Below are 18,733 nucleotides of genomic sequence, written 5' to 3' on the forward strand. Positions count from 1 at the left end.
TGAGTAAACTCTTTTCTAAGTGGCTTCTAAGGTCGGAGATTCAAGTGGCTCCAAAGATAATAGTTCCGCTAGATATTTGATTAGAGTGAACTCATGGTTTATCATTAAGTGTGGTCCTCATATACCCGAGAACAACTTCGACATAAGAGGAGATAATTTCGTCATTAAATATTCAGAAAATTTGGAGGAGTAAAAACGAGGCAATCTTCAATGACACTTCCCTTCTTCGCTACAAATCTCGTATGCGAGTCATGTTGCGTTGTTGGAAGCTATTGAACCAACGATAATATGTATATTGTTGCAAGTGTATCTCTTGGACTACGAGAGGCAGAGGGAGAGACCCCATAAGGAGACTCAAAGTTAATATCGGTGCACCCTTCAAACTTGGTTTTGCAGCGATTGCTAGGGATGGTGACTAGGATTCAAACTTCTACTTAACCAACGAATTATCCATTTCCAAAATAAATGGCATTATGGTAATTAGTAATAACAAATGATGTAAACTAAAAAATGGGCATTGAAAGGGCAAAATAAATAAATACAAAATGTAGACGTGGAAAAAGCTTTGATGTTAGACTTAAGACTATGAGGAAAAGGTGTTATTATCCGTACCTGCCTTAATTAACACTCTTCTAACTCTAAAGTCTCAAGTTTATTATCCACTCTGAATTTTGCTAAAGTTTCAAAACCAAACAAAAAAAAAAATTAGTTTAATGAACGGGAAGAAGTGAGACGAAGGAAATGAAATAAATAGAGCCACCAAACCAATTAAACCCAAGAAAATACTTCATTGATAACTAAATAAATAAATATAAAATAAAAAGTCCCCCTTTTTTTTTTAGTTTCTTTCTTATATATTTTGTCCCCGTTTTTCTCTCTTATGCTAAAGACTTGCAATTCTTTCAAATCAAGCTCTCTGATCTTAAATCTCTTTCTGGGCTTTTCAGGTAATAACAAGAATCTCTTGTCGTTCGTTCATTTCTAGCTTTTGTGAATTGTAATTCTGTTTTTATTATTTTCCAATTCTCTTTTTGCGCGTGCGATCAAAAGTTTGGGAAATGAACAGAAGTATCGACTGACCTTCAGGTACTCGCTCAATCAACATGGATTCAAATTTTATATTAGGGTTATAGGTTTAACAATCGGTTTGGTGCTAATCTAAATGAATTGGCGATCGCTATTTAATTCGAGGTGTTTCTAGATTCGCCCTTTCACGCTTTCTCGATCAGCAAATGGGTTGCGAATTGCGATCGCCTTTCTTTGTCGGTCCTCATTCATTCCCAGCTTTTGATTTTGGGAATTTGATTATTATTGCCTTATGAAAGGGACCAAGAATTCTGTTAGTTAGTTTAACTTCATGAGATTAAGTTTATCTTCGTGGGGTCAGAAAAAATAATGGTGGGACAAAACCCCTAAAATTTGGCCCAGTTTCAGAACTAACCCTCTGGCAGTGTTCATTTATTTCAAACGTAATAATTATTCTGTTGAAATTGGGACTAAATACAGGAAGATTCGATTGAAAGGAAAAGGAAGAGAAAATGGCCGGTAACGCCGCAGCCTGCGCCGAGAGAGCGACAAGTGATATGCTGATCGGTCCAGACTGGGCAATCAACATTGAGCTGTGTGATATTCTTAACATGGAACCTGGGTATTAGTTTTCTCACATTTGTTGATCCCGGAATTGGTTTTGGTATTTTTATTTGTTGAATGCCCATGTTGATTTGTGCCGATGAATTGAATTTGAAATTTCAGGCAGACAAAAGATGCTTTAAAGATACTCAAGAAGCGCCTCGCCAGTAAAAACCCGAAAATTCAACTCCTGGCTCTTTTTGTGAGTATATTCTTTTGTCTACTTTCGCTGATTGATTTATGTTTTACGTGTATCTCACATCCAATTCACATAGTTGCTCTTTTTTTCTTTTCAATTTTCTGAAATTGTTGGTTTACAGTTATTAGCTGATTGAAACTCAGTTACTTCTGTTATCGCTAGTGCTTTTTCCATGCCAACGTAATTCATTAGAATTTTTAGATTCTTGTTATTAAGATATTTGACATTTCCCATGTAAGGTATTACTATGACCACACGCATTGAGTGATTTTAATGTAGTGTTTTTTTTTTTTTTTTTTTTTTTTTTTTTTTTTTTTTTGCTGGTGTCTTATTTCAGGCTTTGGAGACCGTCAGCAAAAATTGCGGCGAGAACGTTTTTCAGCTGATCATTGAGCGTGATATCTTACATGACATGGTTAAAATAGTGAAGAAAAAGGTAAACATACGTTCGGCGCTGACTTTCTTTCTCACTACCAACCATGTGACGACGGTACACGAATTTGTATATTTAATTACAATTACATTTGTTTTAAACTCTGCAGCCAGACCTGAATGTAAGAGAAAAGATTCTAATCCTTATAGACACGTGGCAAGAAGCTTTTGGGGGGGCGAGGGGAAGATATCCTCAGTACTATGCTGCCTTTAATGAACTCAAGGTAATTTGTTTCGCTACACATTAGTTCTGCATGTGAAGTGGAATAATAACATATCTGTTTCTTTCTTTAAGTTTCTATAGGTATGCCTGAAGTTGGCATTCATTCGGAGATTTGTTTTTTTTTTTTTTTGTTATTCTATGATTATATGCATAAAAATATAATCTTTTTGACAGGCTGCTGGAGTGGAATTTCCACCTAAAGAAGAGAACAGTGTTCCATTCTTTACACCACCGCAGACTCAGCCGATAGTTTCCCCTGCTGCTGATTTCGATGATGCTGTTATCGAGGCTTCTCTTCAGTCTGATAGTTCCGGTCTTAGGTACTTTCTCGATGCTAATTAACTCTTGATTCTTATCCCCATAACTGCCTCGACACCAATATCGATTTCTTTCTCGCTCTCTCCTTTTTTTTCTTTTTTTTTTTGTAAGATGTAGTTCGTGCTTCAATCTCCCTATCGAGGTATTGCCACCTAGATAACAACTTTCATCAATACCTAAAGTCCCTTCCGTTTCAAGAGGAATTTAGGCAATGGAATATTAGTTAACTGTTAGGGTCAGAATTAGTATTATCACGAGATGTTAGTCTATCAAGTATAAGCAGAAGCTGGAAATAATCATTTAGGACAGAATGAGTTTGGGTTTAGGCCTAGCCTTTGTAGGATAGAGAATTCTTGGCGTCTCGAATCTCCGGGTTTATCTTGTAATTTCTATCGTTTATCAATGGAATTCGAAGGTTCTTATCACTACCCTGTGAAATTGCTGCAGAACATGATTGATTCTCGCGACTTGAAATTGCAAGTATTTTATTTTCACTTTACTTGTTTATCAAGCCATGGGATATCTAATATATTTCGCCTGTAACAAAATCTTGCAGTTTGTTGGAGATTAAAAATGCCCAAGGACTGGCTGATGTTTTGACAGATATGCTTGGTGCTTTGGATCCTAAGAATCCCCAGGTAATAAATACTACTATACTGCCACAACATCTGAACTATCCTTGAATTATGCAAGAAACCTCGATTTTGCTGAATCTCATTTATTGTTTTCTGGTCCTATCGAGTGGGTTTGTCGATTGCCCTAAAATGTTTGTTTTGGGCATTTTTCTGATAGCAGTAATCTGAAGCTGAAGGATTTTATTTATTAATTATTTCTTTCTTTCTTTAAGGATTTAATGTGTTTATAATTTCTTAACTAACTGATAACTTTGTATGTGTAAACTATCTAATAACTGAATTCCGAGTTATGAAAGATTTAGGGTCTTATCGCCCAACAGTTTTGCATTAATGTAATCTTAATTTTTGTCCCTTTATCTGAGTCTGTCAATCTCTGCACATCCATTTTCAAGCTCGTTTTTGTTCTTAGGTCTTATGTTTGTGGTTTCTGACAGGGTGTGAAGGACGAGATCATTGTGGACCTTGTTGATCAGTGTCGTTCTTATCAAACGCGTGTCATGCTTCTAGTGAATAACACCACGTAAGAGACTCTCTCTCTCTCTCTCTCTCTGTATTTTACGTTTGATGGTATTAATCTACGGATCTCGCCGCAGAAACGAGGACCTTCTATGTCAAGGATTGGCGCTGAATGATAACCTTCAACGTGTGCTGAGCCGGCACGATGAAATTGCAAAAGGTACCCCCACTTCTGCCCCGAAAGAAGCAGCAGCCTCTTCGGTAGTACCGCTTGTGAATGTCAGCCACGAGGATGACGAATCAGAAGACGAGTTCTCCCAACTTGCTCTCAGGTATAATTGCTCACATGCAAATTTTTATTACTTTCCTCTCTTGTACCTTTACTGTCTTGCATTGTGTTCACTCGAATTTCAGATTCGCCTTTAAATTTTTCCTAGAACCCGTGGCAGAATTTCAGTTAGGAGCCTCATAAATTGTATGAATAGAATTGGACTAAAAAACTTGGGGCCACTGAGAGAGGGTCTCTAACAGGCTTAGTCGTGCAAATTCAGGCCCTAGCTTTCTTGGTAATTATTATAATTGGGTATCCAGAAGATGTTAACAAAATCGCGTGTTTCGATTCGACAGATCATCGAGAGAGAATTTGCAGGGTCAGAAACCCGCACGGGCGAGCCCATTCCTTCCTCCCCCGCCGGCATCAAAGAGGCCCGTAGCGACGGAGGCGAGCTTTGTCGACTATCTCAGCGGAGATAGCTACAGCAAGTCCGGCGGACCCCACGAAACGCCGGAGCAGCACCACTCTCCCTCCTCCTCCTCCTCCTCTTCCCCACAGCCTCCGCCGCCGCCGCCGCCGCCGTACTCCGATTTCATAAATCCGACGGCCTCGATGTCGTTTGGCGCTGCGGAGCCCGGCGGAGGCAGCTCCATCCCGCCCCCGCCAGCAAGGTACAATCAGAGGCAACAGTTCTTCGAGACCCAAAGCGGCGCCGACGGCCTCGTGGGACCCACGCACAGCCTCTCCCTCAAGGAGGAAGTGAAACCGGCGGAGGATGCTCTGTTCAAGGACCTCGTGGATTTCGCCAAAGCCAAGTCGTCCTCGCCTTCCAAGCCCAACAACCGCCCCTACTGACCCCCGCCCACTGTTTTCGAGGATCGTTGCGTTATTAAATAATTTGTTTGTAGTAGTTGGATGATGATATGAGCCTTTCGGGTTTTGGTCGGCTCGTTCGTGCTGTTTCTTTGTTGTGTTTGAGATGACCTGCGTTATATTTTGCACATAAATTTGAATATATTCACGTCGCTTTTCTTTTTCGTTTTCTTTTTTCCTCTGGTCCGCTTTCTTTATTAATTCACCAATACTATCATTAGATTACCCAAATTATACTTTCTTCTGTAGAGTATATTATTTTTCATGAGATCATTGGATTTTCTCTGGTTTTTTTTTTAGTTGGAATATAAAAACTGGATACAGATGATGGTGTTACATTGTTTCCCCAGCTACGAGAATAAATTACATTTAATACGATTCAAGCTATGGAACCGATGAGATTAACGAGCAGACTATAAGAAAACAAACATGCCAGGGAAGAGCACACGTGGTTATGATGTTATTGTATGTATTATTTTATTCTTCTTACAAATGAGCAACAAAGCAAAAGATGAGAGGAAGAGCCATGGAAGAGCACAAGTAACCATCTAATTACTTGAAAACGAGGCCTCTATGAAGAACGAGGCGTTGCGTCGAATGCTTGAGCTGTTTGAGAATCATACCAAAAATCCTGCGCTTGACACCGCCACGAGTCAGGCTCGGCACACGACTCTCTAATTTTCTTTGCATCTTCTCCATATCTTCACGCATCACTCCCATTTTCTTTATGTAGAGTCTATTTATTAATGTTAAGATCATCACTTGTACATAAATACTTTCGAAGCTATGAACCTTCGCGCCCTCTTTCATGGCTTGGATTTTTCTACTCTAATGGCAATGGATGGTATGGTTTAGTACAAACTAGCTTTTGTTTGTTTGTTTTCTCCGCATACATACACGAACTCGTTAACTTTCATTACACTTCTGCTTTACTGACCAAATTTATTTTCAGTACATCATATATGTACATGAAAATTTTGCAGACAAGAGAGTTCAGTTGAACTGATAGGTCATGAACATCTGCCAGAAAATGAAATTGATCCAAGTAATTGTAAGTTTTTTTTCAATTACCAAATTTAAAACCCTCGCATTTTCCATCAAACAAATTCAGCACCTTTGGTGTCTTGCAATATGTGGTTTTATCTACATGTTCATCGTTGAATTTTTTTATTTTTATGCTGGCTAGTGATTTAATAAGTTTTAATTATTTCAAAATAGCTATAATACCCATCACATGACAATAAATTTTTACACATAATCATATTAAGGGCGACATCCCCCACAAACTCAATATATATATATATTTGAACTATAAGAAATTATTAAGAAAAATCATGAACCTTTCCGTGTTTAACAAGTGTGACTTCATTGTTGACATTATCCAAAAGATAATTGAAGATTTCTTTCTCATAGTTCAGTGTTTAACAAGTGTGACTTCATGGTTGGCATTATCCAAAAGATAATTGAAGATTTCTTTCTCATAGTAATTTACAAAAGTTTCTGAAATTATGTTTAGAGTGAAAGGCAAAATGTCGTACACAATGTAGCAGCGATATGTGCGTAAAAGTAAAGGCACACAATATGGTTACTTAGTTCGGTGCAACGTCACCTACGTCTGGAGGCTCACAGCCAGTGGAAATGATTTGACTATCAAGTAGTCAATAGTACAAACAAGGACTTATATGAATAATACAAATATCAATGCCTTAGAAATTATTACTACAAGTGAAGACCAAATCAGAGACTCCCCTTGAATTTGAGACCCCTCTCAATTCCGCTCTTCAAACACGCCATGATGCTTGGTCAGCTTCAATCTAAACGCACGTGAAGACTTCAATCACGCAATCACAAAACCCAATCTCACAAACACTCTGGAATAGTGTTTGTAGAATTACATCGCTCTTACTAAAACAAATGGTCTCCCAGTCCGCCAGTCGTGCACGTCTAGGAACCCTAGGTATTTTGATAAAATGTCAAAAACTACTAAGGGGGTAGCAATCGGCTATTATAGCAGTCATACAAATCTAGAAGTCAAACTAGGGTTTCCTTACCCATAAATGCGTGAAGATCATCAAGGAAAGTCTTCAGCGATACGATCAGGCAAAACAAAAAACTTGCCAGAAATACAGTATGCGCACAACGAGAAAGATGTCTCTACTTATCCTGAAGTATGATGACCGACATCTTCTCTTAACAACTTGCAGTAGAAAAATAAGCCAACACATAACGTAACAACAGTTTCCATCACAACTTTTGTCAAGTCATGTCTCCAACATTTCATCAGAGCATTTGATCAGCAACTATGGTCAGAAACGCCATGTTGATTGTCGCGATGAAACTGCAAAGTCATAATTTATTAATATTTAGCACGCCATACATTCTATGGAGATATTTGAGCTTGGAAACTGCTAGAGAATATCTCAAGAAACAATTATTTAAAGAACACTAATTTTCCAACACCCTGGCAGTTTAGATTTTGTAATTCTTGATTGCATTGCCAATTTCAAGTTGCATCATATACCCGAACCAATCTTTCATGAACGAACAGATTGTTAATCAACGATTTTTTTTTTAAAATGACAATAATAAACAAACCTTAATCGTAAAAATTGGGACACGATACAGATGACGAGATGACGGAAGGTGAGTGTGAAGACGTGGAGCGAGCCAAAGAAGACTGTCCCCCGATGAAACTATTAGCATAATATATTTGTCATTATTATATTTATGTAGGGTTTTTTTTCATTCTTTTATTTACTTAGTTGTATTAGGCTTATATACTCAGACTATTGTATCTCCTCTTTGACAATTCATTATCCAGACTCTCTCTTCTCTCTGAATCCTTAAATTTTCATGGTATCAGAGCCATCTTCTCCACCCATGGCTTTGTTCGCGGATCGATACGTTTTTCGTCCGTACAGTTGGTATTTTCGCCTCCTTTTCTCGATTTGTGGATGTCGTAATTGGTTGGGTGATTGTTCTGTCCTTTATTTGTGTTGTTTGGATGCGTTGGTGATAGCGTTTTTGGATTTCGATTTGGGAGTTTCTCTATGTTTGTTTGGATTTCGTTTTTAGAGTGTTTGGATTGGTGTTTTCGATAAGACGGGTCGTGGAGATGATTCCTTTTAGGCGATTGAAGTTCAACTGGATGAAAAAATTACTCATATTTGAGTTACGTTATAAGGAATTTTTTGCGTAGAAAATGAATGTGGAGTTATGTAACGGGTTGTTGGCCTAAGCCTTTCGATAAGAAGGCCGATGATTTTGCGACTCTATTGGATGTTTGGGAGACTGATAATGCGAAGATAATCACGTGAATTAACAATTATGTTACCAACTTGATCGGTGCTCAATTAGCGAAGTACAAGACTGCCAAGGAAGTCTGAAAACATCTGGAGAGACTCTAAGTCTAATTTTGTCAAACGTTAGTTATTTACCTAAGATTTACATCTGAAAGTGGTTATTTACCTAAGATTTTGGCTATTTAGCAATGTCAAACGTTTTGGCTATTTTCCTAATTTTCTGATATTATTTCAATAATGTTCTTAGAATATTCTGTGAATATTGCGACTATGTAAATAACATAGGGGATTATGCTATGAAAAATTCGACCAACAAGTTATAAATGAGTACTTGAATGGATCTCTTTTTCTCTATAGAATACATATAACATCATGTGTACCAACAGTATTGACACTCACTTTTTTTTGTCATTTCCATCCAGATTTTCCTATTGAATATCATATAATCAGTAATAAGTGGTGATCAGAACAGAGTGAAGAAGACACTATATGAAGCAACAAACAAGGAACGAATTAGAATGCGCAACGATGGAGATAGCACAAGAAGAAATAAACTGCTCAAAGTTGCAAAGAATTGTGAGTTTATGACATGATTCCAATAAAAAAAATCAAATCAAATGTCCACCTGAAACAGACAATCCCTGCCAAAGATATCAATAGCCAGAGCAGGTTTTTGGCTTTTCGAAGTCCTTCCAATGAACCATCTTCACTTCTCTTCTTCAACGGCGTGGCAGTCATCGAGCCTCGTCAAATAAATATACATATACACATGCATTACCTTTTTTCTTTTCTTTTCTTTTCTTGTCGTTGTGTGTGTGAAACGAAGTGTCAAAGAAGGAAAGCAAAGAGAGCTTGAAATATAGATTTTCGGCTTCCAATTTTGTTGGAGCGAGCAGGCGAATCGTCACCACTCGTAGAAGAAGTAGCGGAACTATTCGTACTCAACAACCTTTGAATAACTCGATCCTCTTGTCTCCCCTGAAAATCAACCATCGTTCGCTCGACTTAGAAAATCAACAAGAGATCACAAAATAGTGAAATTAAATTAGTACCTCTATAGCGTCCCTTAGTGGACCCCAAGATTCCATTTTGTTGTACTTTTGCAAGCCGGAATGAAAATAGACCCTCACCAACGAGTCAAACAACTCAGGGTGCTCTGCGAAAAGCAATGCATCTCCATAAACTACAGCTTTCAGAACCTGGTTTTTCGTATAAGCTAATTAGTCGTTGCATCCACGAAAAATATGCTTTCGGGGAAAAAACAAAAAAGTCGAGAGTGAAGTACTGACAAGAGGCAATTCCTTGGAGAAAATACGGTAGCGAATCTCGGCGGCGAGCTCGAACAAGAGATTTGGACCGCTGACGAAGCAGTGGACGTGCAAACACATTTCGCCGTTGACTTTCTTCCATTCTGCCACCACGTCGTCCTTTGTGTACCATCCTCTCAACTGTTCAATCCCATATATTCATCATATGTTATATCATCACACTATGGAACGGCCAGTTATCTTAGCCTCCAACCAGGATTTAGGTATGAACTTATTATCGGGTGGTTAGCATTTCACATTGAAAGATTGCTCATTCAAAATTTGTAGCTACTTTTTAGTGCATATTTTAGCAATGTCGCTAATTACATTTTGTTGCCAAAAACCAGTGAAGAACTAGTTTTAAGCTCCAAATAAGCAACAACAATAGAATAAATTGATGAAGACTGGTGCAAGAAAATAAAAGCATTCTGATTGATGGTATCCGAGGTCACTAATTATTTTACCTGTTCGAGATTAATGACGTGGGAGATAGTCAAGGTGAGATTGGCAGTGAAGTCACAGTGGGAGAGAATGTAAGTTCTGGGGATTATCTCCGAATACTTGTTCTTCACCACCACTTTCAGTTTCGACGCTTCAAACCTCGCCGGACCGCCCAAAAGCCTCACAGCCTAATAACACCCAAACACGCGTAACGGCTTCATTACCTGACGCACATTCATTTCATAAATGAGAATAAATATAAAAATTACCTCGGAGACAACGGTATTGTTATTATTGTCGCTATTTATGGAACAGACGAGAAGAAAGTTGGGTCTCTTGGACGGCTTTACGATCGCCTTGTGATTCCTCTGCACAGAAGCGTACGAAGAGGAAGAAGAAGAGGAAGAACAATGGCAGGCCATATAACTCACTGCGACCACACTTTCTTCTTACCCTCATTCTCTTCCTTATCTCACCATTGTTGTTCTACACAGAGAAGAGAAAGAAAAAATAAAAAGAAAAGCACACCAAACTCGTGGAGAGTTGGTGTTCATAGTTTTAGTCGTGTGGTGTGAAGCAAATGATGTTCACTATATCTGATGTCATTTCAACCACACAAACTTTTAAATTTTTTTTTATTTGTATTTTTTTTTTATCGAAGTATTTTATTTGTATTTACACCAGAGTGAAGAGTATAATAAAGTAAACTGAACAGGCTATTGTTGTTGATTGGTTGCGGAGTCCAAACTTGTGACACGTCATCATTCACTTCGGTTTAAGATAACCTCTGGATAACGTTGAAAGTGCCACGTCACCATATAGGTAAAATAAGTAAAATAAATAAATAAATAAAAATAAATAAAAAAATTATTACCTCCGGAGAGCTTCTTCCTAAGATCACATATTCACGGGAGTTTGAAATTGATAACCTTTTTTTAGAGAAGTTTGAAATTAATTATAACTAGAAAATTAAACTAAACATCTTGTCGTCAAATAAATGAAAATATGAATCTACTTTTAGAAACATTGTTAATCCACTAAAAAAATTGTTAATTGATCATTGACTTGATAATTTTATTGTTTTGTTGAATATTATCAATGCCTTGATATAGTTGGTAGCAAATTTTTACCGTAACATTTCCATTTATTGAATATTTGACGAAGAATAATTTACATACTCCAAAACTAAAGAGATACGAATTTTAATAATAATAAAAATATGGGGGCGTTAGACATATAGGGCGTGTTTGGCACATATTATTTAAGCTTGTTTTTGTTGTTAGAAAAAACTAAACTGTTTTTATGCGTTTGGTAAAACAGTTTGTAAAAAAAACTTGAAAAACGATTTTTGAAATCGTACTTGAGTTCCAAAAGCTAGGAATCCTAGCTTTTGGAAAAATCGTTTATGTATTCCTATATACAATTATTATAATATCCTCATATACTTATGAAATCCCGAAATTACTCCTAAAATCTCTCTAACAAATCGGTAACTAAGCTATAGAAATCGAGTAACAGAAGAAAACGTAAACACCAATATATCTGCTAAAATTTCTCAACCGATATTCAAACGCATAACCTTATCGAGTGTATAAATATATCGAACCAGACCTTCATAAAATACATACAGTTACATCTAAATAGACAAACCTGTGAGGAACAATGCAATTGAAGCAAGGCTCTCTCGTTTTCATCCTCTGCATATGTCGTTTTGAGAAAAAACTAAAAAGAAAAAGAATCAAGTAAACAACTATGATTGGTAAGTTCTAATCATCCTCTGCAACTTTTTGATAGTCATAATTTTTTCATCTCACGTGTAATGACTGAGGTGTCTTTACTGTTTGTTATGAAGGTGAGAGGTCAAATTAGTTTGTACTTTGGTGGCTCTCAATTTTTAGGACTAACAGATTTCGGGGATTGAGAGTTTGAACTTGATGCAGAGGAACTTTTGATGAGTGATTCCACCATAAAGGTAAATTATTTTCCAATATAATTAGCTTGTAACAAGTAACCACAAAACAGAGGAAAAACTCGAAAAAAAATCTCTACATTTCCACCACAATTCAAGCTCAAAATTATTTAATTTTTTAGAACATGTCTATTTTAGTCTTTTTCCTATAATATATTTATTTTACCAAACGCTAAATAAGTTTTTATTACCAGCAACAACTGGTTCATAAACAAATTACCAAACACCTGTCAGTTAAAAAAAAAACAATTTTTTCAAAAACTGTGCCATAGTCTATTCAAACCCTTTACGTTAAAATTTTAGCCAAACTATCTTATTTCTTTAATTGTTTGAATAGTTTTTCTATAATTTTAATTGAGGATAGTCATTTGGATAGTTGATACAGTTTCTTCTATCAATAATGTATCACGCCGCATGCCTGCGCCTTCTCGCATCACGCTGCACGCCTGCACCCTTAGTAAATTGGTAAAAAGTAAGAGAGTAAAAAAATTAATTTAAAAATCATATTAGGAGATATTTCAGTAATTGGTTGGGGGACTGTTAAATTAATGAGAAAAAAAAAGTTGAGTATACTTATACTATTACATATTTATGTTTTTTTTAATGGTATATTATTTATTTCCTACAAAATGTTGTGTTATCTATGTAATAAAATTTATTAATTTTAACTTTTATTAATTATATTTTTATTTTTAAATAATTTATTAGTGATTCATATTATATGGCCTATTATATGTTACGCAAATTGATAAATAAAATACAATTACATTTTTATATATTTGATTAGACATTTAGATTAAAATGGTTAATAAAAAAGGTTAATAAAAAAAACATATTATTAGAATATTCCATTGAGTGTAAGATATTGTGTAATATCATTAAAGCAAAAAAAATATTTGATGTACAAGTTACACCAAATTTGGTGTGAAAATTTTACCAAATTTGGCGTATCCATTGGAGATGCTCTTACATTGTTATCGTAACAGATCCTGAAAACATCATGCCCCAAACCATGTTTAAAAAAAAGTATACTAGTTGCGTATACTTATAAAAGATTATAAGCTTCATCTGACTAAGCCCACAAGGACCGAGCAGATCGACTATGAGATATGCCCTAAGCTCTTGAGTTACGAGATGCCAAATTTGGGATAATGCGCCCCTCTACACATATCAACATTTGACCATTGCAATTAGATCAACTCAGGGGGTTTTTAGAAACTCATTGCAACATCAAAGTTATGAGATTATCTAAAATCATTGTCTCAAGTCAATAATATTCAAAGGACCATCAAATTGAACGCCACAATAGTGATTGAAGGAATCCAAAAAAACATAACAATTGCAAACAACAGAGCTAAAGAGAGTGATTATAGAACTAGAGAAAAAGAGCAAATACGATTGAGCAAGTATTGTGCGAGCTGCTCAAAGAGCGTAAAAAACTTCAAGGGACATTAGTTGAAGAAAGTAAACTTTGTATGTAAGTTGATAAAGTCAAGCGGGGATCCTAAATAAAGAATTATGATACCAAAAATTAAAGAAAGAGACGACCACATGCATACTTCTTTACACATTCTAAAAATATTTGGTATAAATGACTGAGAAGACAATTTTTTTTTAGAGAGTATGGCTTATCAAAATGAGGACAATATATTTAATAATAAAATAAATAAATCAACAAATAAGAAACTATATCATATAGTCAAATGATTATCCTCAATTAAAATTAGTCTAATTATTCAAATATGAAAGATATAGTCATACTCATGTCTGTATTTTACGTAATATGACATATGCGCCTTATCTTAATTTGAACTATTTACTTATTTTTTAAATAGTTAGATTAAAATATTAATTTGGGATATGAAGTGGACATACGCCTAGTTGTTCCATAAATAAATAAAATGTTATGTGGAAAAAAAAAATGGGCAATTAGGTCAATAGCTCACCATCTTTTTAAAAATAGTCAAAATTTTATTTTACTAAAAAAATAGCTCATTAAGCCGAACTTAATTAAATTAACTGTTCAATTAATTTAACTAAATGAATAATTAATTTAATTAACTCCGGTCTGTTGGACTATTTTCCTAATAAAATAAAATTTGAGCTAAATACTTAAAAAAAAAGTTAAAAAATTAGCCAGTTGCACCTAATACTTCCAAAACAAAAAAACCAAGATTCCCTATAACCGCCACATCATCTTTTAGCATATAAAGGATTATGGGCATCACAACTGAGAATTAAGGTTAGTCGGTTAGACAATGCCCAACCAAACGTTATAACCTTGATTTGGTGTGATGAGTCACTCCAACCGAATGCTAAACAAGACGCCAAAATGGCGTGAAGTGATGTTGATATATTGTGCTGCGCTATTTTTGACGTAGTACTATTCACTATGCCAAAAACAATTTTTATTTGTTATTTAGTCCTTGCAAAATTTATTAATTACTCAATTGCCATTGTTTTATAAAATTATTTCATATTTATCTCAAAAGTTATTTTTATATAATAAATATTTTAAAATGCCACAATATTTTAAAATACAACATTGACATTTAGAGTTTGGAAAAAACTAAAATGACATTAATTATTACCGAAACGAAATAACATTACGACGACATCGAAATGCAAAAAAAAAAAAAAAACATTGAAAAAACACAATACAACAAAATAAAATTACAATACATAAAGTAATACTCGGGAAGATTAGCGTCGGATCCTCCAAGACCGGTGAAATATTGCGAATATGAATCGGAATTAGGAAGTGGTGTTTGAGATTATTGTAGTTCGGCTCTCTTTTGTAAAACATTGGCTTGTTCAGCTTTCCAATATGCACGAACATGAGGATCCGATATTGCATTTAATTTAATTTTCATCATTTTATTATCTTCCTTATTAGCCTTATCTATACATTCCAAGAGGCGTTCCCTCATATCACCGGTCTTCTTCAACTGCTCAAGAAGTAGTTTATTTCCTTCATCAATCTTGTTGATGGAGGACGCTACTGTGTCATCCGTTTTCATTTTTAGTTTGGCTTTTTTCACTCCAATCGGTCGCTCGTCTAACTGACTCAGGAGTTTGTTGTTCGGACTCCGTAAAGGAACACGAACCTCGAGATGTTTGTCTGGCACTTAAGGTTCCATCTTGAAATTTTTCAAAATTCTTAATGATGTTCACAAATGATCGAACTTTCAACCTTTCTTGAATTTCTCATCATCTGCAAGCAACACTTTAGCTTGATCCATCTGCAAGTCGATATAACCAATTAAATTACGTAACATTAAATAGAAGATTAAAAAGAGCTAAAATACTCACAATATTTTCAGTTGAAGCACCGCTCGGGTGTCTATTTTCAATTTTCCGAATGTCTGCATGCATTTTCCTTGTAGCTTTCTCAATTACTTGGATTCGGGACTGGATTGATTGCTTTGACCGTATCTCCGCATTTGTTTTTTTTTTTTTTTTGCATTGTTGTAGACTTGTAGTTATCTTCAACATGACTCCAAAGACTATCAGATGATTGGTATATACCAATGATAGGGTCTTGAGAAATCTCGATGTAAACTCGAAAAAGAAGTCTGTCTTCTACATGAGAGTATCCAGAAGCTTGACTAGACATTTTCTTGTTATATATCTTTCTCGGAATTTTTTTTTGATGCAAACACAGCTTATGGAAGGAACTATTTATAGCAAATTCTCTCACTCAAAAACTCATCAAGGCTCTCACGCTTCCCGAACCGAGTCTAACACTCAATACCCTATAAATAATATAAGTTCAAATGAATTTTAATTCACATTCTCTCAACACACTTAATCTCTCATCACTCATCTCTCAAAATGAATTTTAATTCATCTTCTTCCTCTGATGACAATATTCTACTTCAAATAGCTCAAATTTATGAGCAAGAGGATGCTATATGTCATGAAATTATCCAAAATAATCTCACGATCATGCAAAAATCAACATGATCACCGAGCGCAACATAGGAGGCTCGATTCCAGGACATGCTTTCATCAGTCGGGATCAAGAGAGTGCAGATCGACGACTGTTCAACGATTACTTCTCAGAAACCCCGTTATACAATGAAACCATGTTCCGTCTGAGGTATCGAATATCTCGCTCTTTATTACTACAAATAGTGGATACCGTTAAAGTCACGATAACTATTTTGTACAACGGGTGGATCGCGCTTGTAGACATGGGTTGTCACCACTTCAAAAAATAAATGTTGTATTTCGGATGCTGGCCTACGGTCTTCCAGCAGATCCCACAGACGAGTACTGCAAAATAGCAGAGTCGACGACAATTGAAAGCCTGAAGAGGTTTTGCTGAGCAATGGTGGAGGTATTTTCTGAGCAATATTTAAGATCACCAACTCCTAATGACGTTGCTAGACTTCTCCATATAGGTCAACAACGTGGCTTTCCGGGAATGTTAGGCAGTTTGGATTGTATGCATTGGAATGGGAAAATTTGTCCTACCACGTGGGCCGGACAATATACGGGGCGTAGCGGAAAACCTACAATTATTCTAGAAGCTGTGGCTGATTATGATCTTTGGATATGGCATGCTTATTTTGGCATGCCGGGAAGCAACAATGACATCAATGTGTTAGAGTCTTCTCACTTATTTTCCAATCTCACTCAAGGTATTCATCCTCTCGCTCAGTATGTCATACATGGAAATGAGTATAATATGGATTATTATTTGGCTGATAATATATATCCAAAACGGTGTACTATTGTTCAAACTATTTGAGAACCACGTGACCGAAAAAAACAGTATTTTACAATGAGGTAAGAAGCCTGTAGAAAAGACGTAGAACGTGGTTTTGGAGTTCTCCAACAACGGTTTGCAATTGTGGCGGGACCATCCAGATTTTGGAGAAAAGATGTCTATAATGACTACGTGCATAATTATGCATAATATGATAATAGAAAATGAGCGTGATCTTAACGTGCCCATTGAAGTTAACAGAAAAACGCCAGTACCATTGGGGGTTGAATTAGTGGAGAATGATGATACACGATTTCAAGAGTTTTTCACTCGCTACAGAAAAATAAGAGACATAGATGCATATATCGCGCTTCGAAATGCATTGATCGACCATTTGTGGGAGGGATATTCTAATTCGGATGTGTCATTGTTCTTTTTTATTTTATTTTATGTTATTTTTTTTGTATTGTATTTTTTTTTAATAAATATTAAGTTTAGTTTGTGTTAATTTGTATTTTTTTTAATTATTTTATGGAGTAGTGTTTTATTATTAAATAAGAATAAGTGGTATAATTGAAAGATGTTTAATAAATCTAAGGTTATAGAAATAAATAAGAAAAAGTTGAATATAAAATTAATATTTTAATTTGGTGTAAAAAATATAATTCGGTTGGAGATGATGTGGTGTTTGATGTGACATGTATTGCAAAATAAAGTAAAAAAAAATGGTGTAATCGGGTGGAGTTGCTCTTGACCTTAACTAGATGAAATTGCTTAAGTTTTTTTTTTTTTTTTTTTTTTTTTTTTTTTTTTTTTTTTTTTTTTTTTTACCTAAAGGTTGACCTTAACCTTTTTCTAATGTTAACCAACGAATAATCATAAAAACCATTTTTTCTTCAAATATTTAAAAACAACTCAGGGTTAGTCCTAATCGATTTCCGTAACTGAGTGATTTAAAAATTGATTTTTTTTTGTTGAGTTTAACTGAATTGAAAACATTAACCGGCCAAGAAAGACACGATGGACCGCGGACATAAGCTCTTGACAATTTTATTTATTTATTTTTAGACAGTTAGAGGGTATAATTGTAAATATTTGTGTTTAAGTTGAATTAAACCTGGCCTAACGGTAGCGGGACGGGACGGAATCCCCGCTACCGTTAGGCACAGTAACGGGAGCGGGACTCCCGTTACTGGTAATGGGACGGGACGGGAGTCCCGTTAGTGCGACTAACGGGACCGGGACTCCCGTTAGTCCCGTGAAGATTTTTTTTTTTTTTTTTTTTTTCGGCCGTTGGATCAAAGATCCAACGGCAAAAAAAAAAAGAGCTGTTTTAGGGAGTTCATTAACGGGACGGGACTCCCTTTTGCCCAAGTAACGGGACGGAACTCCCGTTTGCCCGTTCATTAATGGGACGGGACTCCCGTTTGCCTAAGTAATGGGAGTCCGGGCTTGGCGGGAGCGGGAGTCGCGGTACCTCCCGCCAAGCCAGGTTTAAGTTGAATCCACATTAGTAGTGATATGACTTTGTTTTCTTTGTTTATTGTCATCATCAATGAAATTGGTTGGGAAGGTCGGCTAATTAGTTATATATTGGGCCTTTAAATAAGCAAGCATGTTTTTCTGTTATGGGCCCAAGTTCTCCACATCTGATTGGTTGATCACGTGAAATAGGCGGGCTTTTGTCAAAGCAGGGATATTTTGCAGTCGTGGCGTGTCGGTGGATGTACATGATTCTCTTTTCCAGTGAAACTCTTAAATTCATTCAATAATTCACTGCCTTGTATATTATTCTATAATTTATTTTTGTATGGAAAGGAAATCGCCCATTTTTATTTTTTTTTTCAAAATACATTCCACACAGCCACACAGAAAACAATCCATTATAAATATTTATAAAGAGTTACCAGATTATTCTATTTTTATTTGGTATATCACGTACAATTATTATATATATATAA

The 18,733-nt window shown here is 35.7% G+C and overlaps 2 protein-coding genes across 3 annotated transcripts; one reads left to right on the plus strand and one right to left on the minus strand.

Moving 5' to 3' along the window:
- Nucleotides 1–660: 660 nt before the first annotated feature.
- On the plus strand, nt 661–5,322 carry LOC149400645 (TOM1-like protein 3). Of its 2 annotated transcripts, XM_089612132.1 has the most exons (11): nt 661–947; nt 1,051–1,086; nt 1,507–1,648; nt 1,753–1,831; nt 2,166–2,264; nt 2,371–2,484; nt 2,658–2,803; nt 3,358–3,439; nt 3,871–3,956; nt 4,030–4,224; nt 4,520–5,322. In XM_089612132.1, the coding sequence occupies exons 3-11, from the start codon at nt 1,539–1,541 to the stop codon at nt 5,019–5,021; spliced, it is 1,413 nt and encodes a 470-aa protein (XP_089468258.1). In that variant the 5' UTR covers nt 661–947; nt 1,051–1,086; nt 1,507–1,538; the 3' UTR covers nt 5,022–5,322. The 2 variants fall into 2 exon arrangements, with proteins under 2 accessions (XP_089468258.1, XP_089468257.1); XM_089612131.1 differs by lacking the exon at nt 1,051–1,086 and having other exon boundaries at nt 662–947.
- A 3,367-nt stretch (nt 5,323–8,689) lies between these two features.
- On the minus strand, nt 8,690–10,690 carry LOC149400646 (STAY-GREEN-like protein). The gene is made up of 5 exons (XM_089610887.1): nt 10,359–10,690; nt 10,113–10,277; nt 9,631–9,789; nt 9,394–9,540; nt 8,690–9,319 (listed from the first exon to the last, which is right to left on the minus strand). The coding sequence occupies exons 1-5, from the start codon at nt 10,509–10,511 to the stop codon at nt 9,170–9,172; spliced, it is 774 nt and encodes a 257-aa protein (XP_089467013.1). The 5' UTR covers nt 10,512–10,690; the 3' UTR covers nt 8,690–9,169.
- Nucleotides 10,691–18,733: the final 8,043 nt, after the last annotated feature.

Source organism: Urtica dioica, chromosome 4, assembly GCF_054948205.1.
Source record: "Urtica dioica subsp. dioica isolate 48M chromosome 4, U.dioica_male_clone48M_v1_H2, whole genome shotgun sequence".
In the NCBI taxonomy this organism is placed as follows: Eukaryota; Viridiplantae; Streptophyta; class Magnoliopsida; order Rosales; family Urticaceae; genus Urtica; species Urtica dioica.